The sequence below is a fragment of the Lynx rufus genome, unplaced genomic scaffold (genome assembly GCF_022079265.1).
Source record: "Lynx rufus isolate CCGP_SWC_20201006 ecotype Redwood Valley unplaced genomic scaffold, mLynRuf1.p SCAF_3, whole genome shotgun sequence".
In the NCBI taxonomy this organism is placed as follows: Eukaryota; Metazoa; Chordata; class Mammalia; order Carnivora; family Felidae; genus Lynx; species Lynx rufus.
Window position 1 is genome coordinate 9,353,511 of NW_025814845.1, and position 18,544 is coordinate 9,372,054.

General features: G+C 43.4%; 1 protein-coding gene across 1 annotated transcript in view; it reads right to left on the reverse strand.

Moving 5' to 3' along the window:
* Positions 1-11,257: 11,257 nt before the first annotated feature.
* Positions 11,258-18,544, reverse strand: part of LDB2 (LIM domain binding 2) — a 102,551-nt gene continuing 95,264 nt past the window's right edge. Inside the window, exons 6-7 of the mRNA XM_047091364.1 lie at positions 18,257-18,402; positions 11,258-12,617 (exon numbers count right to left, since the gene is read on the reverse strand). Of these exons, the coding sequence (XP_046947320.1) occupies positions 12,387-12,617; positions 18,257-18,402 (377 nt within the window). The 3' untranslated portion in view covers positions 11,258-12,386. The remainder of the gene's footprint in view (positions 12,618-18,256; positions 18,403-18,544) is intronic.

Here is an 18,544-nt window from a genome sequence, read left to right on the forward strand (position 1 = left end):
TCAACGAAGGAAGGAATAGTCTTTCTAACAAATGGTGCTAGGACGACTGGATATCTACATGCACAAGAATGAAGAACTTAGACTCTCATACTGTGCACAGAACTAATTCAAAATGGATGACAGCCCTAAATGTAAAAGCCAGAAGGATAAAACTCTTAGAAGAAAACATAGGCATAAATCTTCATGATCTTGGACTAGATAATAATTTCAATATCATCAGCCATTAGAGGAATTCAAATTGAAACCACAATGAGATAACACTTGACACTCACAAGGATGGCTATAATCAAAAAGATAGACAATAATTAATGTTGGTGAGGATGTGGAGAAATCGGAACCCTCATACATTGCTAGCGGCAATGTAAAATGGTGTAGGCACTTTGGAAAACAGTCTGAAAGTTTCTCAAAGATTAAACATAGCATTACTGTATGACCCAGTGATTCTACTCCTAAGTATATACCCAAGAGAAATTAAACCTATATCCACCTAAAAATTTTGTACACATATGGGTATAGTGACATTATTCACAATAGCCTGAAGTAAAAACAACCCAAATGTTCATCAATTAATGAATGGTTTATGAATATGTACATCCATTAAGTGGAATATGGCAATAAAGAGAATAAAGCACTGATACATGCTACAACATGGATGAACCTTGAAAACATCATTCTATATGAAAGAAATCAGTCACAAAAGACCACAGATTATATGATTCCACTTTCATGAAATGTCCAGAAGAGGTAGGTTTATAGAGATAGAAAGTGGATTAGTGGTTGCCTAGGGCTTGTGATGGGCTGGCTGTGGGAAAAGCGGAGTGACTGCTTAAGGGTATGGGGTTTTGGCGGAGTATGATGAAAGTGTTCTAAAATTGATTTCAGTTATGGTGGCTCAATTCTATGAATGCACTAAAAAACACTGAACCGTATATTTTAAATAGATACATTATATGTTTTGTAAATTATATTTCAGTAAAGCTGTTGTAAAAAATAATTCTGTATTTTTTTTCTGATAGACACATCTATCATTTTCTGTCTTGTTATGAAACGTCAGAGACCCAGCAAATATCACACATGGAAACATGTGCTTTCATGAATGCTGGGCCTGGACACTTAATGATAACCTTCTAGGTAACCTTCTAGGACTGGACCCTGCTAGACTTTAGTGGACCTGGGTTGCCATTTTGTTTGATTAGACAAAACTTTTAAAATGGCTAACTTTCGGGGCGCCTGGGTGGCACAGTCGGTTAAGTGTCCGACTTCAGCCAGGTCACGATCTCCCGGTCCGTGAGTTCGAGCCCCGCGTCAGGCTCTGGGCTGATGGCTCAGAGCCTGGAGCCTGTTTCTGATTCTGTGTCTCCCTCTCTCTCTGCCCCTCCCCCGTTCATGCTCTGTCTCTCTCTGTCCCCAAAAAAATAAATAAACGTTGAAAAAAAAAATTTTTTTAAATGGCTAACTTTCTTATATTCTTACTATGTGCCTCTCACCTTTTCAGGTATTTTCTTCTACCTATGTTACTTCATTCAATTTCTCAATAATTGTCCTCATTTAATATGTAAATAAATTGAAAAATATTGAATAAACACAATGGGAAAAATAACAGTGAGAGTGTTAATTCTTATAAAAACTTGAGGGACCCTCAAACACTGTCACCAGATGGAAATTATTAGTTTCAAAGTGTATCATTCTCAAACAACAAAGAATGAATATTAAAGAGTCAAGCTTCAATTCAGAGAATCCCAAAAGCCCAGGGAAATAAAGGTTAGAAAAACAAAATAGAAAATACTCCTAAAAATAACAACAGAAATTAATTAATTCTTATATCAGTTTGAAGTGAACTTAAATCTCTGAAGAAAAATCATTATAGTGCTTTCAAAAGCACTCTGGTGTCCTATAGTTACACCTAAACTATATAAACTATTACAGAATCCAGAAAAGATAGGGCACTTTCAAGCTCATTCTATGCAGATGGCATAATTCTGATGGCATAATGGAGTAAAAATAGAACAAAGGAAGAAAACAATAGCCTAGTTCCACTCTGAACACAGACCTATGCAGCATAAATGAAATAATAACAAATATCATGTAACAGCATATTAAGAGAATAATCTACCATGACCAAGTAGAGTTTAACCTAGTGAAGTTAGGAAATAAATCCACAACATATATCTCACTAATAGCACAACAGGGAAAAGTAAACTTGATGATGTCTTTAGTTGACAAAATGGCATTTGCTGAAATTTAACTTCTCTTGGTGACTGAGTGACAAGGATTAGAAAATCTGAAAATATTGTCTACATATCATAGGATTGACAGCATTATGTTAAATGAAGAAACACATAAGAATCAATTTCGTTGAAACCAAGATTAATACAGAAATGCCTGTAATCACCATCACTATTTAACACAGTTTAAATTTTAGCCAGTGCATTAAGCAAAGTAATGAAAACAGAAGATACATCTATTGGAAAGATAGAAAATTTTCAATATTCACAGGCAAATTGGTTATACACTTTAAAAAGCACAAGAGAATGAAATGAAAAACTATTAGAATTAATGAGAAGATTCAGTAAAGTTGTCCAATGAAGACATCAGTGTACAAAAATCATAGCAATAACCAGAAAATAGAATAGGAAAAAATACCATAGGTTTTTATGAGCAATGGTTTCAACTTTCTTATTTCAAGATAGCACGTGCGTATTAATTTTATTTTTTCCATGATCCAATTGTTATTTGGGAGAACATCTTAAATTTTTAAATGTCTGGTTAAGAACATTTTGTCTACATTTCTTTTTTTTTTTTTTTTAACTTTTTTTTTTTTTTTTTTTTTTTTTTGGGACAGAGAGAGACAGAGCATGAACGGGGGAGGGGCAGAGAGAGAGGGAGACACAGAATCGGAAACAGGCTCCAGGCTCTGAGCCATCAGCCCAGAGCCTGACGCGGGGCTCGAACTCCCGGACCGCGAGATCGTGACCTGGCTGAAGTCGGACGCTTAACCGACTGCGCCACCCAGGCGCCCCTTGTCTACATTTCTGTTAAACATTTGTGTCATTATATTGTGATCAAAGCAGGCAAACTATATAGTTACTACACTGGAAAAATGCCTTAAGGCTTTTTTTTTTTTTGGACTTATTGTTTGGAAAGTTTTTGCGTATATTACATCAAAACGTGGCATACTTGTTAATTATCTGTCTAAAGATAAATATGTGTCTATTATTTCAACCTAATTACATTATTTAATATTCTATTGTGCGGTATTCAAATTCCTGAATTCTAACAGTCTTTATATTTTAATGCTATGTTACTTGTAATATAGTGGCACTTTTAATCAATATAAAATTTACAATTTTTAAGACAGATTTTAACTTGTCTAAAGTTAATATTTTTTAAAACGTCTAAATAATCTCTACACCCAACGTAAGGTATGAACCTACAACTTGGACATCAAGAGTCTCACGATCCACCAATGAGCCAGCCAAGTGTCCCTAAAATTAATATTTTAACTCTCGATTTCTTTTTGTTTATGTGTAACTCATAAATCATTTCGCAGCCTTTTCATTGTCATTGTGGGTCACTTTTACTTTCATGCATCTTTTCTTTATTGCTGAGCATCGATTCTTTCTGTCTCAGTCTCTCTTTTGTGGCTTGCCTTTTAACAGAGTTTAAATTTGTTAAGCTTGTTATCATAACTCTTAACCCTGACCTTGTTTACATTGTCTTGTCTTTTCTAATTTTTATATGTTCTTGAAATTCACTTTATGTCTTTTACCCTAAAAATATTAATAATTCATAATGATAATTGATTTCTTCATATGTGTTACATCTTACATATCATATCACATTTAATTCACAATATAACCTTTTGAGTCGGAACTATTAAACAGGTTTCTTTTACAGAGAAGGCACAGGGAGTCAGAGAAGGCGACTAATTTGCCCCAGGTCACGGAGCCAATAAGTGTCAAGATCAGGGTATGGACACAGGTCTAACTCTCTCTGGAGTTCAGACGCTTCACAATTCAATATTGTCTACCGAATGTGTGTATTGACAAAACAAAATGAAACCATCTTTACAGTCTTGGTGTTTAGAGAAGAGAGGTATTTCTAAATTCCTATTTTAATGATTTGCTGTTTTCTTCTACTGCTTTTGTTGTCTTACGTTGAAGTCTTTAATTCACCTGAAATTTTTACATGTGGACTAAAGTAAGATAATCATTTTGAAATGTATAGCCAATTAACTGATATTTAATCCCATCCTTTTCTCATAAATGTAAAATACCCCGAATTCAGATATATGTGTTGATGTGTTTCTGAGCTCCCCTGGTGCGTCCACCTCTAGGCTCATTTACGCTCCGCTTTGGGATATCTTAGGGTCAGGCTCCCCTCATCGCTCTTCATTTTGAAAAATGTTTTGGACAGTGCCTTCTGTATTTGGTTTTGATGGTTGTAACATCAGTTGTCCTCTGGTTCAAGGGCAGTGGTTAGAAGTCATGTTAAACTGGGAGTCATTTTAAATCAGAAGTTATCCAGGAGCCTCTTTCCTAGGACTATGAAGCAAGAATTAGTCTGGTTCTTTAAAATGTGGAGCCAACCTTGTGTACATATTGAAAGGAAGTAAAGAATGAAGGATGTCGGTGGTCTCAATGGCTAGGGAGATTAAATTTGCTAGTGGATGGGGCGCCTGGGTGGCGCAGTTGGTTAAGCGTCCGACTTCAGCCAGGTCACGATCTCGCGGTCCGTGAGTTCGAGCCCCGCATCGGGCTCTGGGCTGATGGCTCAGAGCCTGGAGCCTGTTTCCGACTCTGTGACTCCCTCTCTCTCTGCCCCTCCCCCGTTCATGCTCTGTCTCTCTCTGTCCCAAAAATAAATAAACGTTGAAAAAAAAAATTAAAAAAAAAATATTAAAAAATAAAAAAAAAATAAATAAATTTGCTAGTGGAGACAATTTACTCTCTTTTAAAGAATAATGTGTTCTCACTTCCTTACACCATACACAAAAATAAGTTCAAAATGGATGAAAGACCTAAATGTAAAACAGAAAACCATCAAGATTCTAGAGGGGAAAACCGGAACAATCTCTTTGACCTCAGCCACAGCAACTTCTTATTAGACATGTCTCCAGAAGCAAAAGAAACAGGCAAAAGTGAACTATTAGGGCCTCCTCAAGATAAAAAGCTTCTGTACAGTGAAGGAAACAATCAACAAAATTAAAAGGCAACCGATGGAATGGGAGAAGATATTTGCAAATGACATATCCAATAAAGGGTTAGTATCCGAAATCTATAAAGAACTTACCAAACTCAACACCCAAAAACTAAATCACCCAGTGAAGAAATGGGCAGAAGACATGAGCAGACACTTTTCCAAAGAAGTCATCCAGATGGCTAATAGACACATGAAAAGATGCTCAACATCACTCATCATCAAAACCACAACGAGATACCACCTCACACCTGTCAGGGTGGCTAAAACTAACAACTCCGGAATCAACAGATGTTGACGAGGAAGGGGAGAAAGAGGAACCCTTTTGCACCGTTGGTGACAATGCAAACTGGTGCAGCTGCTCTGGAAAACAGTATGGAGGGTTCCTCAAAAAATTAAAAATAGAACTACCCTATGATCCAGCAATTGCACTACTAGGTATTTATCCAAAGGATACAAAAATGCTGATCCAAAGGGGCACACACACCCCAATGCGTATAGCAGAGCTATCAACCATAGCCAAACTGTGGAAAGACCCCCAAATGTCCATCAACTGATATGAATGGATAAAGACGATGTGGTATATATGTACAATGGAATATACTTGGTCAAAAAGAATTAAATCTTTCCATTTGCAACAACATGGATGAGACTAGAGTGAATTATGTTAAGCAAAATAAGTCAAAGAAAGATATGATTTCACCCATATGTGGAATTTAAAAAACACAACAGATGAACATAGGGGACGGGAAGGAAAAATAAAATAAGATAAAAACAGAGAGGGAGGCAAACCATAAGAGACTCTTAAACACAGAGAACAAACTGAGGGTTGCTGAAGGGGAGGTGGGTGGGGGGACAGGCTAACTGGGTGATAAGCATTACCGAGGGAACTTGTTGGGATGAGCACAGGGTGTTATATGTAAGTGATGAATCACTGGGTTCTACTGCTGAAAACAATGCTACACTGTATGTTGACTAACTTGAAATTAAGTTAAAAATAAAATAAAAAGTACTGTGTCCTTTCATTAAAAATGATAGCCTGGGGATTACTGCCACCTCATTGTCGGAGTTCTGCAGTGAGAGGTAAGCAACATTCTGTCACTCTTGGGTGGTGGTATTGTGTAGAGGGCTGAGTTAGAGAAGGGCCCACCCTGGAGATGCCTCCCCCCACCCCACACAACTTTCTTTTCTAATTATTTGTAAAGAATCTCCCAAAGTGCACTTGGCAAATGCAAACTGCCCAAACCCAGTTGCAGAAGTAACTGGATTGAGCGCAAAGGGGCCATAGATATTGCTAACTGCTTTCTGGACTTCAGCAAAACTACAGGCCAGTCATTAAGACAGGCTGGATTAGTCTCCATTGCACTGGAAAGGGACGTTTCCATTGGACCAGCTGGGATAAACCTTGGCTATCTGTGGTAGGCTCCCAGTGTCATTTGTCTGCATACTTCCTCATCGGCCAAATGCCATAGCGCACAGCAGCTTTTTCGATCGTTAGCGTGACTGAGCCAGTGGTGTTCTCTTGCAGCCTGGTGACAGTGGGAGAATACAGGTGTAGACCTGACTTGTACAACCAAGACTCTGGTTCTTCAGGATTTTTTCTGGGTTTCACGGTCTCTGATGCTTGACTGTTTCTCTTAGTTAACTTTATACATTGCACTTCCCTTGGTCTTATTTAGAATAAGAGTTCAAAGCCATCGATGCAGCAGAGAAAGCACAGGCTGTGAGCCAGTCACACCTGAGATTGCGTCTAAGTTCTGTTGCTTATTTGCTCGGGGTCCTTGGGCATCTTCCTTAATGTTTCTTCACCTCAGTTTTCCTACCAGTAAAACAATAACATTAACGCCCCCCCTTCCTTCCCAGAGTGGGTGTGCCTGGAATGCAAAAGATGCTTTGTAGCAGTGGCTACTGATTATGCATTTGTCTGTTTTGCTACACGAATGGGCTGGGCTGCCTGGAAGCCAGGAATTTCCCAGGATGAGGGACATTTAGTGCTAAAATGGGGAAAGGGGAAAGCAGGGTTTTCCATCACAGGAAAACAATCCTGTGAATTCCAGAGGCCTCTACCTTTGGAATGCTTTGTGATTTAGGGCAGAAAGGCAAATCCAGGGAAATCTGAGCCCTCCTTTACCTCAGTGGTAGGCTTTGCCAGTATTCACACCCTTCTTCTCCCTGAGTGAGCTCCTCAGAAGCTCTCCTGGAACAACAGGACTTGCCAATATTGGTCGGTACTGGCTAGAGGAAGTGAAAGGTGTTTGATCCCTTAGATAGTGCCCAGGTTTTCCAAAATTCACTTTTTCTACGAAATAGAAGTTTTCACTTTTGTGACAATGGACTTCGGGTGGGCTTCAGGAGTTAAAGCCGTTCCGCAACCGTTTGAGACTTTTTGCAGATCTTTCCGAAAGCATTAACACTTTCATAACAGAAGAATTTGCAAACCCCCAAGGAGCGAATACTACTTTTAACAAATTAAGAATTAAAAGAGAAAGAATGGCTTCCTATTGGAGAAGAGCTCAAGATACATCATGGCCACTCTGGAAGAGACACAAAGAAGAACTTCCTTCAAAACAGGTTTGCTTAACTCAGGAATCAATACTTTCCAGAAGTTCTTTGGAAGTCATTGAGACAGAAGAAATGTTTTCTTTGTCCAAGATGGTGAAGTTCTGGAAAGAATAGGAATGGAGGAGAAGGTAGGGCTGGGCAGGGCCATAGACAATGCTTCACCAGTTCCCTTAATTTATAGTTTTAATAACCTTTCAATGCCTTTTCCAGCTTAATGGCTTCAAGTGCTGAAAAAATACCTTTACGTAAACAGCAAGAGTGCTGATACATTAGGTTTTGTTCAAAACCCAAACTCCTCAATATCCCCTGCGATCAGAGACATCATCTTGACAGCAGTGATGGATAAAAGATGAAGCCAGAGAGCGAATTGTGAGAGTCAGCCAGACACTCAGATGTGGGTGCGTGTATCGATGCATTGTCCCCTCTTGCTCTGTCACGAAGTCGTTCCTGCCAACACTCAGTCACAGCATTTGCTGTTTCCCCGAGGGATTTCCTGTGGCACACCAGCAAAAGAACAGGCTTTGGGGTCATGTGTTGGTTCAAACTTGACCTTGGCATTTTCTATCTATGTGACCTTGGGCAAGGTGTTCAACTTCTCTGAGCTTCCTGTACAAAACACCCACATCCTCCGGCTGTGGTAAAGACTAAGTGAGATGCAAAGCAAGACACAGACCTGGTAGAACACAATGAGTGTGAATCAAATGCCTTTAAACTCCTAGAGGTTTTATTCTCTGTGCTTTGTTGATCCTCTGAATAGATTCAGCCTTATATGCTTGGACAGCGTTTTATGTACTTGTCCTCTATCCCAAGTGAATTATAAGCACTTTGAGGGTGGGACCAGGTACAGGAATCCCACACAACGCTCAGAATGGTGCTGGGCACGTGGCAAATACCCAATAAGTGAATTTTGATTTAACAAACTCTAATCAACCTTGGACCAGTTTGTTAATGATTATGAAATTCTAATGAGATGTAAAAAAGGGAGTTGACCAGCCATAAATAAATGGCTTAATACATTATGGTATATTCCATTAGTGGGTCATTACCTGGAAATTAAAATCATGTTTTTAAAGAATAGTTAACAGAGGTGGCTCATGAGACGATATTATATGAAAGGGGCAGGATACATCATTGTCTATTCTGTATCTTTTCAACATTGTAATGTATATGAGCCAAGAATAAAACTGGAAAGATAAGTATCAGAGTATTAGCAATGCTTATATTGGGGTAGTGGAATTACTTTTCTTCTTGTTCCTGTGTGTTCAAATGATCTACAATGAGCATGTATTACTTAATCAGAAACAAACAAACAAACAAACAAAAAACCCTAGTAATTGTTTCTATGGAGAATGGAAAGGTATCCCATTATAAAATGAATTTCTCAAGGATGCTGCCAATCCTGATTTAGGGACATTGATATTGTTGACCTTGTTCCCCTGCGGCCCACCCCACGTAGTATCAGTGCAAGTTGTGTCTTCCTATTGCATTAAATGCTCACCTCGAGGTTAAAAAGAAATGGAGAGAGAAAAAATTTCCTGCAGGGACTGGGCCACTTATTTCTAAATCCCTTGTCAGATGCCCTTGAGATTTCAAGGTCTTAAAGGGGGCCTCCCCACTTTGTCCCATTACCAGGTCAGTGGCAATTCTTGATCTCTGGAAGTCTCCTCGACAACCCCTGAAAATACACAACAAATGGTAGAAAGGTGGATGCCGGGACCCCTCTCCCAGGCCAGAGAACACCTCCAAACACCCGACATGCAGACCGTGTACATGACAGTAAGTCTAATAAAGTGGTTCAGAGAGTCAAGGTGACATGATGTTGTCACTTGTGACCTCCATGACTTTGGGGGAGCTGTTTAACTGCTCTGAGTACCAGCTGCCAAATGGAGGAGGACAACTTTACCTTGCCCACGGGAACAGTGCAAAGATTCAGTGCGATCGTGCTTGCCACGTTCCTAACCTAATCCACAGAGGCTGACCCACTACCACTGAACCAGTGTGGCTTGCTGAAAGGAGCACTGACTTTGGCCCTGCAAGCCCACTTTAGTACTTACCAGCTATGTGACAAACGGGCTCACCTAACCTGCTTGAACATTAGTCTGCACATCTGTAAAATAGAGCCAATGATGTTGACTTCCGAACGTGGTTTTAAGGAGTAGAGAGCATGGGTGTAATAGATACAGTAGCCTGTGGAAGCCAGCCAGGTGGAGTGGGTGAGATGGGTCAAGTGTGTGCCACGGTGGAGAGCATCCAAGCAGGGTAGCCGTGCCTTGACACCAGCCAACTGTCACCATCCAGGCATTCAGAAATGGGAATCTTTGTTAAATTTTTTTGCATTGTTGTTCGATACGATGTTAGGAGCAGCACGAAATTTTAATTCTAAAATCAGTTTTGAAGTGTTGGCAAATAATTAGACATTTCTTCAGGCAACATTGTGTAGGTCACCAGTGGTTGACTAGATTCCCACTTGTTTATTCCTACCCTTTGCCACGGGACTTTGCAGGAGGGAGTGTATATTTCCCCACCCCCACCGATGTGAGGCTTATCCTTGCGACTTGCTTCGGCCAGCGGATGCAGGGTGAGCAGGCGTATGTGTGATTTGGCCTAACTTCTTTTCACTTTTTCCAGAGTCTGCCAAGAGAGGAGCATGCCCCTCTGTCCCAGAAAGAGATCTGAGGGGCAGACCTGATGGAGAGTTGCCCCAGGTAACCGACACCCCCTTTTTTTCTTTTTTTCTTTTGTTTTTACCTGAAGAACACTCCTTCAATAATCTTGTGCCCCCAAATCCTGATCTCAGGCTCTGCTTCTGGGAATCCCAACCTAAGACACGTGGCCTCCCATAACTTCTCTTTTTCAAATTCGCCTTTCCAGAATTTGCCAAGATGATAAATTAAAATCACCTGGCACTTAATACACATCCAACAAATGCTGACTTCTTCTCTCATCTTCCTCACTGGTGGAAAACAAAGTGGAAAAACACGAGGAAATTTCTTTTAAGAAAAACGTCCTCAAGTGAAATTTTCTGTAGTCTCATACAGCAACTTTTTGGAAAAATGGGCAAGCAAGACATTGATCTTTAAAAATGGAGATAGCAATGCCAACTTTGTGAAGCTTTGGGGATTAGCTGAAATAATATCTGTGGACCTTAAGTAGGGCTGTTTGGTACAGAATCAACACTTGTGGGGAAGCCACCGCTCCTCCACTTGCCAAGCTGCAACACAGGCCAGTTCTTGCTTTCTCATTGTTGTGTCCACGGCAAGCATGTGCCCAGCACACAGCAGACTCTCACACATCTGCCCAGCTGAACCACAGTGAGCAGGGAAAGGAATCAGACTTTACGAAGGATGGCATGGCTGTCACAATTCCACTCCATTTGGACTCTGGGCAATAAATCCAAGCTCAGTACTTATGATCGTGGGCAGATTTCTCCCCCGCCCCGCCCCCCCAACCCCTCGCCAAACGCTCACAAACAGCCGGACTCAGTTGCTTTGGTCGTTAACACAGTTTATTATTGGCACACTTATCAGTAAAGCATACATAAAATACAGCTGTTTTATAACACACGGAGCCACTGTGTCTTTACATGTGTGGAAGAACATATTAATATGCAAATGGAAAAATTAGTTCTCTTATAAAGTTTCACATAAATACACTGGAATTGCCCCCAAAGAAGAATCCCCATAAAAGAACCAGGTGAGGGCTTTACAAAATATTATACAAGAAATATACCATGAAAAGAAACAACAGTCAACTCAGATACAATAAAAAACACAAAAAAGTTTCAGATTTATTAAACTGCCCACAAAATTAATGGATTACATGGCTTGAAAAGATTTGGATCAACAGCAATTTTACAAACTAGTGGGTTCTCGAGGGGCCAGGTGTCTGTCTTTACATAAAAATCTGCCTTGGTGTCTTCGATGACAAAAAGACATTTCTTGTTTCAGCCCTTGGGCTCAACTGAACCAGCTGGGGTTGGAGAACCGACTGACATTAGCTCACCCAATAATTACCCTGCAAGGCCCTCTTAGCTGTTACCCAATGAGAGAAAAGGTGAAGGAAAAAAATAATAATAAGGATACATTTAAATTACTGTCCAAAGGCTGATTTTTTTTCTTTTCTTTTTTTACTGAAACAAGAAACTCTCAGATGCAAGTCAAAAAGCAGAAAATATTTTACAATATTAAAAAGTCATCTGTAGTTAGGGTCGGCATATAACGAGACCCTGAGCACTGAGGGCGTATTGACAATATGGCCTTCGTCGGGGTGGGGTTGGGGGTGGGGTGTAATTAACAAACACGTGGTTAACACCGAGCCCGGAGAAGCGCGAGCTTTCGCTCTTTTCATTAAGATCAGTGCCACTCTCTGTGTTACCTGTGAAGGCCTCCAGGGAAGGGTCAGGGAAGTTTATTGGAACGATCCTCTCAATTCAAAAAAGAAAAAAAAGAAAGAACAAAGAAACCCAAACTCAGATCATTGTGGTTTAGAAACAGGTATTTGCGTGGAAGAGTTTTTTATTTCTCCTCCTTCCTCTCCTGCAAGCAAGGATCTGCAAGCGTGAGCGTGCCCCACGACCTACTGACGGCGGGTGCGGGTGCGGGTGCGGGTGCGGGTGCGGGTCAGTGTCACTGGGGAGCCTGGGGTGGGGCGTTTTCTGATTTGGTCTCTTGAGCGGCGGGGGGTTTACTGCTCCACGGGCTGCTGTTCCCCAGGGCCGGGGGGCTGTTGAAGTCTTCCTCGTCGTCCACGCCGTTGGCCGCGTCATATTGCGTGTTTTCTAATCTAGTGATTAGCCTTTCGTCCTCGTCCCCAAACTCACCTCCCATCAAGGTTGGTTCGCCTACCACCATCACATCCTGTGAACAGCAGCTGACATTATTACAGGGAAACCTTGGGACAGAGAAGCTCAGCTTAAAACACTAGCGGGAGGAGCTGGGGGGTCTAGGACAGACACGCTCGTGTACTGTGCACCGGGGGTCAAGTCTCAAAGTCGGGGGGCGGGGGCGAGACGCATATTGGATTTCTACAGGAAATAAACATTGCCTCCTGACGTGGAACAACCACGCGAGTTTATGTCCTTAGTGCGCAGCCTGACACCGGAGAACGAGCAATGCTAGCAATCTGCAGAAATAAAAAAATGGATTTTTCAAGATTAAAAAAATCCACGCTTTTAACTTGCCGACGTTGGGGACTTTTAGAGAGAGGGCTGTGGAACCTTCTGCTGGGTGCTCTCCACTACCTCCAAAAATCCGCCACTTTTTATGTTAGGGCCTCTGAATGGCTTCAGACTAGCAGCCAACAGGGGGAGGGTGCCATTCTGCAGTATTCACGCAACTCATTCCAAATGGCGTTCTCTCTGTCCCAAGGACGGTATACATTTTAATTGAAGGCAGAATCTCTCTTTTTTCCACTCAGCCAGGCCCTTTTATGCAGCCAATATCCTTGACATTCTGCTACTTAATTATGGTAATTAATTTAGGTAAAGTTTTCGATAAAAACAATGTTCACACTGATTTGACAATTTGCATAGCTAATTAAGTCATTAGCAAAAACCTGCTGATTGCCAACAAGCCCTGAATTTACCATCTGTTATTTCATGGTGCCTGTCACCTATCCCCACACAGGCAACCCTGCCACCAATCTGGGCAGTCAAGAGAACCAGTCTGTCCAGCTGGTGCCATAAAAGGAAGAAGAAGAGCACTAATTATAATTACATTGATGAAGCTGGCAGTCATCAGAAATGGAAGCGTGCAAGAAGAATCCATCTAATCACTCCTTTAAGCACAGATTGTCCTTCCATGCAAACAAGGAAGCCACCTACTGTAGCCGGGAGCATCGTGGAGGCCACAGCTGGAGAGGCCCGGGGCCCGGGGGCAGAAGGGGGCATACACAGGGCACGGCTCCGGCCTCTTTGTTCAGAGGGGGCTGTGTGGGGTTGGTGGGTGACCTGGGCGTGGGACAGGACACCTGTCAGGTGATACTGGGTGATACTTGCTGGGCAGGCTGTGAGCAATAATCTACTCAAAAGTGCGGTGACTCCAGGCGAGTGCCCAAGGCCATCAGCTTCCGCCTCTGCCAACACAAGCAGGGCTGAGCCAGATGCTTTTGGAGACGTAAGGGTGTGTTTGCTGATGCGGAGGCTAATTCGATGAAATGCCTTGGTAACTGCGCGAAAATTTTGTCTTCACTGGGGCAAGAGAGGCTTTCCTGGGATGGTATAGGAGAATACTGCCTTTGGTCAGGAGGCGGTCCATTGGGCCCTCCCGTTTCTTTCTAGAATTATGAAGGTGCCAATTGAACAAAACCCTTACTTGTCGCCTGGTTGATTTTGCAGTGGAGAACCTTGTTTGTTTGTTTGTTTGTTTGTTTGATTGACTGATTGATTGGTTCCCCTAGAATTATGGGGAGATAATCAATAGATTTCCAAACTGTGTTTTCTGACTAATCGATCTTGTGATTTGATAAACATGATTTTAAAGAGATATGTCCCACATTAAGTAAATGCCTCAAATATGCACTGGGTAAACTCAGCAAATATAGGTACTGGCAGGACAATCAGAAGTGTGCTTCGAAGAACGTACTGACTATGCAACAAAGAGCCAGACACGACATTGACATGTGGGGAGACTCATGAGGGCTCAAGGTGAGGTACAACACAGACAGAGACTCTGATTGGCAAGAATGCCGACAGGACTGGAGATGGAATGTGGCCTCCAGAGAGGAGGGGACATTATCGGGTTAGCCATATGACCCGTTGGGGGTGTTCTGGACAAAAAAGTGCCACTTGGTTACAGGCAGTTAGGAGACAGTGCTTATGATCAGGAACAAAGGTGGGGGGGGGAAGAATGGGGCAAGATTGGGCAGAGGATGACACGGGTTCATCTCATTTCATGACTTACGTGCAGCACACGTTGAAAGGGTCGGAAAACACATGCATAAGGTGTCACAGGGCAGGGGAAGGGTGTGGGAAGTGACCACGTGGGTCCGCATTAGTACTGTGAGTCCAAGGTCATCGAGAGAGGCTGGGGCAGTGTGAGGAGGTAAGCGTAATTTGGAAACAGAGGAGAAAAATCAGAAGGCAGCTTAAGCGTGACATTAGAAAAAGTTCTCGACACTCCAGGTGCCTTCATTGCATCAGAAAATAACAGTTATTCAAGAAAAGTACTGTGAAAATAGTGATTTGAGTCACTTCAAATGGGACTGATATAGGCTTGTCATGTTTGGAACAGGCATGGACAGTTGTAAGCATCCTAAATTTCAGAGTGATGCCACATTTGCCTTCCTGATTGTACGAGAAAATCCTTAGCCAGATACATAATCCTGTGTGTACCTGTGCGGATGAGTGACAGATGGCAAGCTATGACAGATGTGTGCCGTGGGCTTCTCATGTGCATAGATACCTGAGGCCGCTTAGGCCGCTATGCACGGGGCTCTACCTGCTTCTTCTAAACCTACAGACTCAAAGAGTGGTTCTCTGCTCGGACAGTCTCACTCGGTTAGCCTCACACAAAACGAACGGAGACATAGTGCACGTTCTGGGCTGCCTCTACCTAGCGGATGTTGGCCCCGTTTTCCCCAACCCCCCATCTTTAAAAAATCCCCCCAACGTTCGACATGAGTAGTGAGAGTTGCATTATCCTTCCCGTCTCTGCTATCTCGTGTGTCCCACAGGAGGCAGGGCTGGTCTGTCTGAGGGTAACCCCGGATGCCCTTCGCTCCCCCTGAGGCAGACCTCTGCTCCTCGCCGGAGGCCTGGAGGCGCCACGCCCATTGTCACATCTTCTCACTAATCCCCCGTGCAAGGACCACCAACCTCTGAGGAGGACTGGAAGTGACTCCTTTCAGGGCCCCTCAATGCTTCTCCTTAAATTGGCCAGAAGGGGTCACTGCTGTTGAATGACACAGGTCTCCATCCCTCCCAGGGTTGAGGCTGCAGTTCGGGATCGCTCCTAGCCCCTGCTCATGGAGTGAGAAGCAGAATCCAAGGATTAAACCCTAGTCCTCGCCGGACACGCACGTTTGCTGCCGCGGCAGCCAGGCGGACCACAGCTGTGGTCACGGTGGCACAGAGAACCTGGCCGTGCCTTCGAACGAGGCAGCCCTTGTGCCTGCAGATCGCGTTCTAGTTCAACAGTCAAATCGTGTCGGTAATTCAGTACACAGGGTTAAAAGAGGGGGTCGCTACAAGCCAGACGATGCCTATCGCGGAAGGTCCATTCAGCAAGAGTGCACCCCGAAATGTGCACATTTTCCTAACGTGGCGGTGGCTTTTTCCTGCCCCCCCTTGGCCATCTGTAAGCTTGACTTCATTGAAACATCTTGAATTGCATGGTGCGGGGGTGGTGCTGGCATTCTGCTCTCGCTTTCTAATGGTGCCTTGTTCTCTCGAAGTCCAAGGGGTCTCACTTCATTAAAAGCCCTCTCGACACAGGGATCCTCCACTAAGATGTAGTTGTTGGCTTGGAGGATAGGAGCATAAGGGAGTGGAACAGACTATGTGCCCTTTAAAATAAAATTGAAATGTTTCCGACGAGGCTAGGGATGTCGAAATCTGTGACACACATACTGCTATTCTACACCTGAGGCAGACATCACCAATGGATGGCCCACCAAACCCAAGGCCTCAGAATCCTGCTCAGTGCTGTACCCTGCTGGCTGACACCGGGAGACTGAGCTGGCAGGAGAGACTGAGCTCTTCAGTGACCGACAGGGCCTGGGTTTTTGTTGTGGTTGTTTAATCTCGGTATTGCTGATATCTGGTACGGTGTGGGGCACATAGTAGGAACTCAAAACAACTGCTGAACTGAACTGAATTCTTGCAGTCACTGTGCCTTTAAGGAGCAATGCCACAGTTCCAGAATTCTCTGGAATGCACTTCCATTTGCTAGAGGAAACTAACAAATGTTAGTTTCTAAAACTCCAGGAGTAGATGAATAATGGGCTACTTGTGTGCACTTTGGGGTTGATTTATTTATACCAGGCCATTTTCTCTGTGTATTTTCCAATTTAACCAGAAGTGGGCCTAACTTATTGGTACCTTAATAAAAAGACTCTGTTTTTTTTTTTTCTTTGATTTTTTTTTTTCTGACTCTTTAGCCAGTTCAGAAAACAGAGGTGAGTCTGGCATTATTTAAAAACTATAATTCCTAGCGGTCTTAAAATTAAAATGGTACCTTCCCCACAGGCTGGCCACTCTCTCCATGACCCTTTCTTTCTAGTGCAGTGATGATGAAAACCATACCCTCTGTCTATGGAAGACAGGAGAAGAGTCTCAGTGGCCCAGGTGATTCTCAGGTACTGATGGGGTTCCTTCTAGCCAAAGAAAACCGACCGATGGAAAGTGGGTAAAAGTGGGTTGGGGCCAGATTTGAAAGACACATTTAGAAGTAAGTGGAGAAACCCCATGAAAGAAGAATCCACTCTCACATGGGGAGAGATATGAGGACAACAGACCAAGACAGGGAAGAAGGTGTGAAAGAGAAAAGGTAAAATTGTACTCGTTGAGGGAAGTAATAAGAAATAGAACACATTTCCGAAGACATGGTATCCAAGGGATAGCCATGAAGCACCACGGAAGTATCAGGGTTCAAACGACAGTCAAACGCCTGGAGACAGGGTGATGTGACAAGGGCAGCAGAGAAGGACACCCACAAGTAATCGTGGAGGGGACGAGGGACGAGAAATGTTTAGAGGAGCATGAGAATTTAAAAGCGATAAATGATCTAACACTGGGCTGAGGAATCTGGAGTCAGGAAGGAAGTAGGCAGACAGGACAGAACTTGAAAAAGAAAAAATGGAGATGAAGAAAGTGCCCACACGGGCAACGCGCTATTTGGGGACACCCGTCAGCTGTCAGCCTCGGAGTTCAAAGAAGCCCCCTTCTAAGCGGCCCATTTCCTTTGTCAAGACCCAGAAATGAAAGAAAGGGTCAAGAGGTCAGGAGAGTTGAGACCAAACCAAGGGCGGACCCTCCCCCTGAGCTAATGAAATGGGTCAAGTGGCATCCACTGAGCTGCGATTTTAGTGGCCGAGAGTTAATTACCTGAGTCTCAAAATGAGAAGGGCACCCATGTTGGGAAGGCCCAGTCAAATTACAACATAGAGCCTGAACGCCGGAAGCTAGTTTCCAGGGGAGCACAGGGGTCCCCGGGGATCTTGCCGAGGGCCCCTTCTCTGCCACCAGGCATGGCGCTAAGTGATATTTTAATTAAGCCTCACGTGACACATCTCCTGTCTGTGCCTCTGACGGCTCTGTAATTCAGGTCCCTGTGCAGCGCAGACGCTTAATATTCCTTCCTAATTCCCAGTTTGCAGGGGAAGGTTTCCATGGTAGAGCTCCTCCCACCCACCCTCCCCCTGCCCTTGCCTGGCCCTCCCCCGCCCCCAACCCAGAAGGCAGGAGCGGCTAACGGGGACTTTCCCTGGGCCCCCAGCAGGCGGAGGACAGGCCGAGGCGGGATTTCGGGCCTAAGAGGAAAGCGAGACTTACAGGTACCTGACTGGACAGACTCAGGTTAGCGGCTGGCGTCTTCTTCTTGCTGCCGGTGCTGTTGGCTGTGTTCCCGGCGCTGCTGTTGGACGTGCTGCTGGTGGAGTTTTTTCTTTTTCTCCGCTTCGTGGTCGGCTGCCGTGTGGGTTCTGCTGCAATACGGACAATGGATGGAGGGTCAGATCTGGGGCAACCGTCACCATACCGTCCCCCCAAGGAAGCTGTGCTTGTAAATGACAAAGAGCACACTCTACATTGTTGCCGTTTCTTTTAGCTTCACGCTAAGTGAAGGGA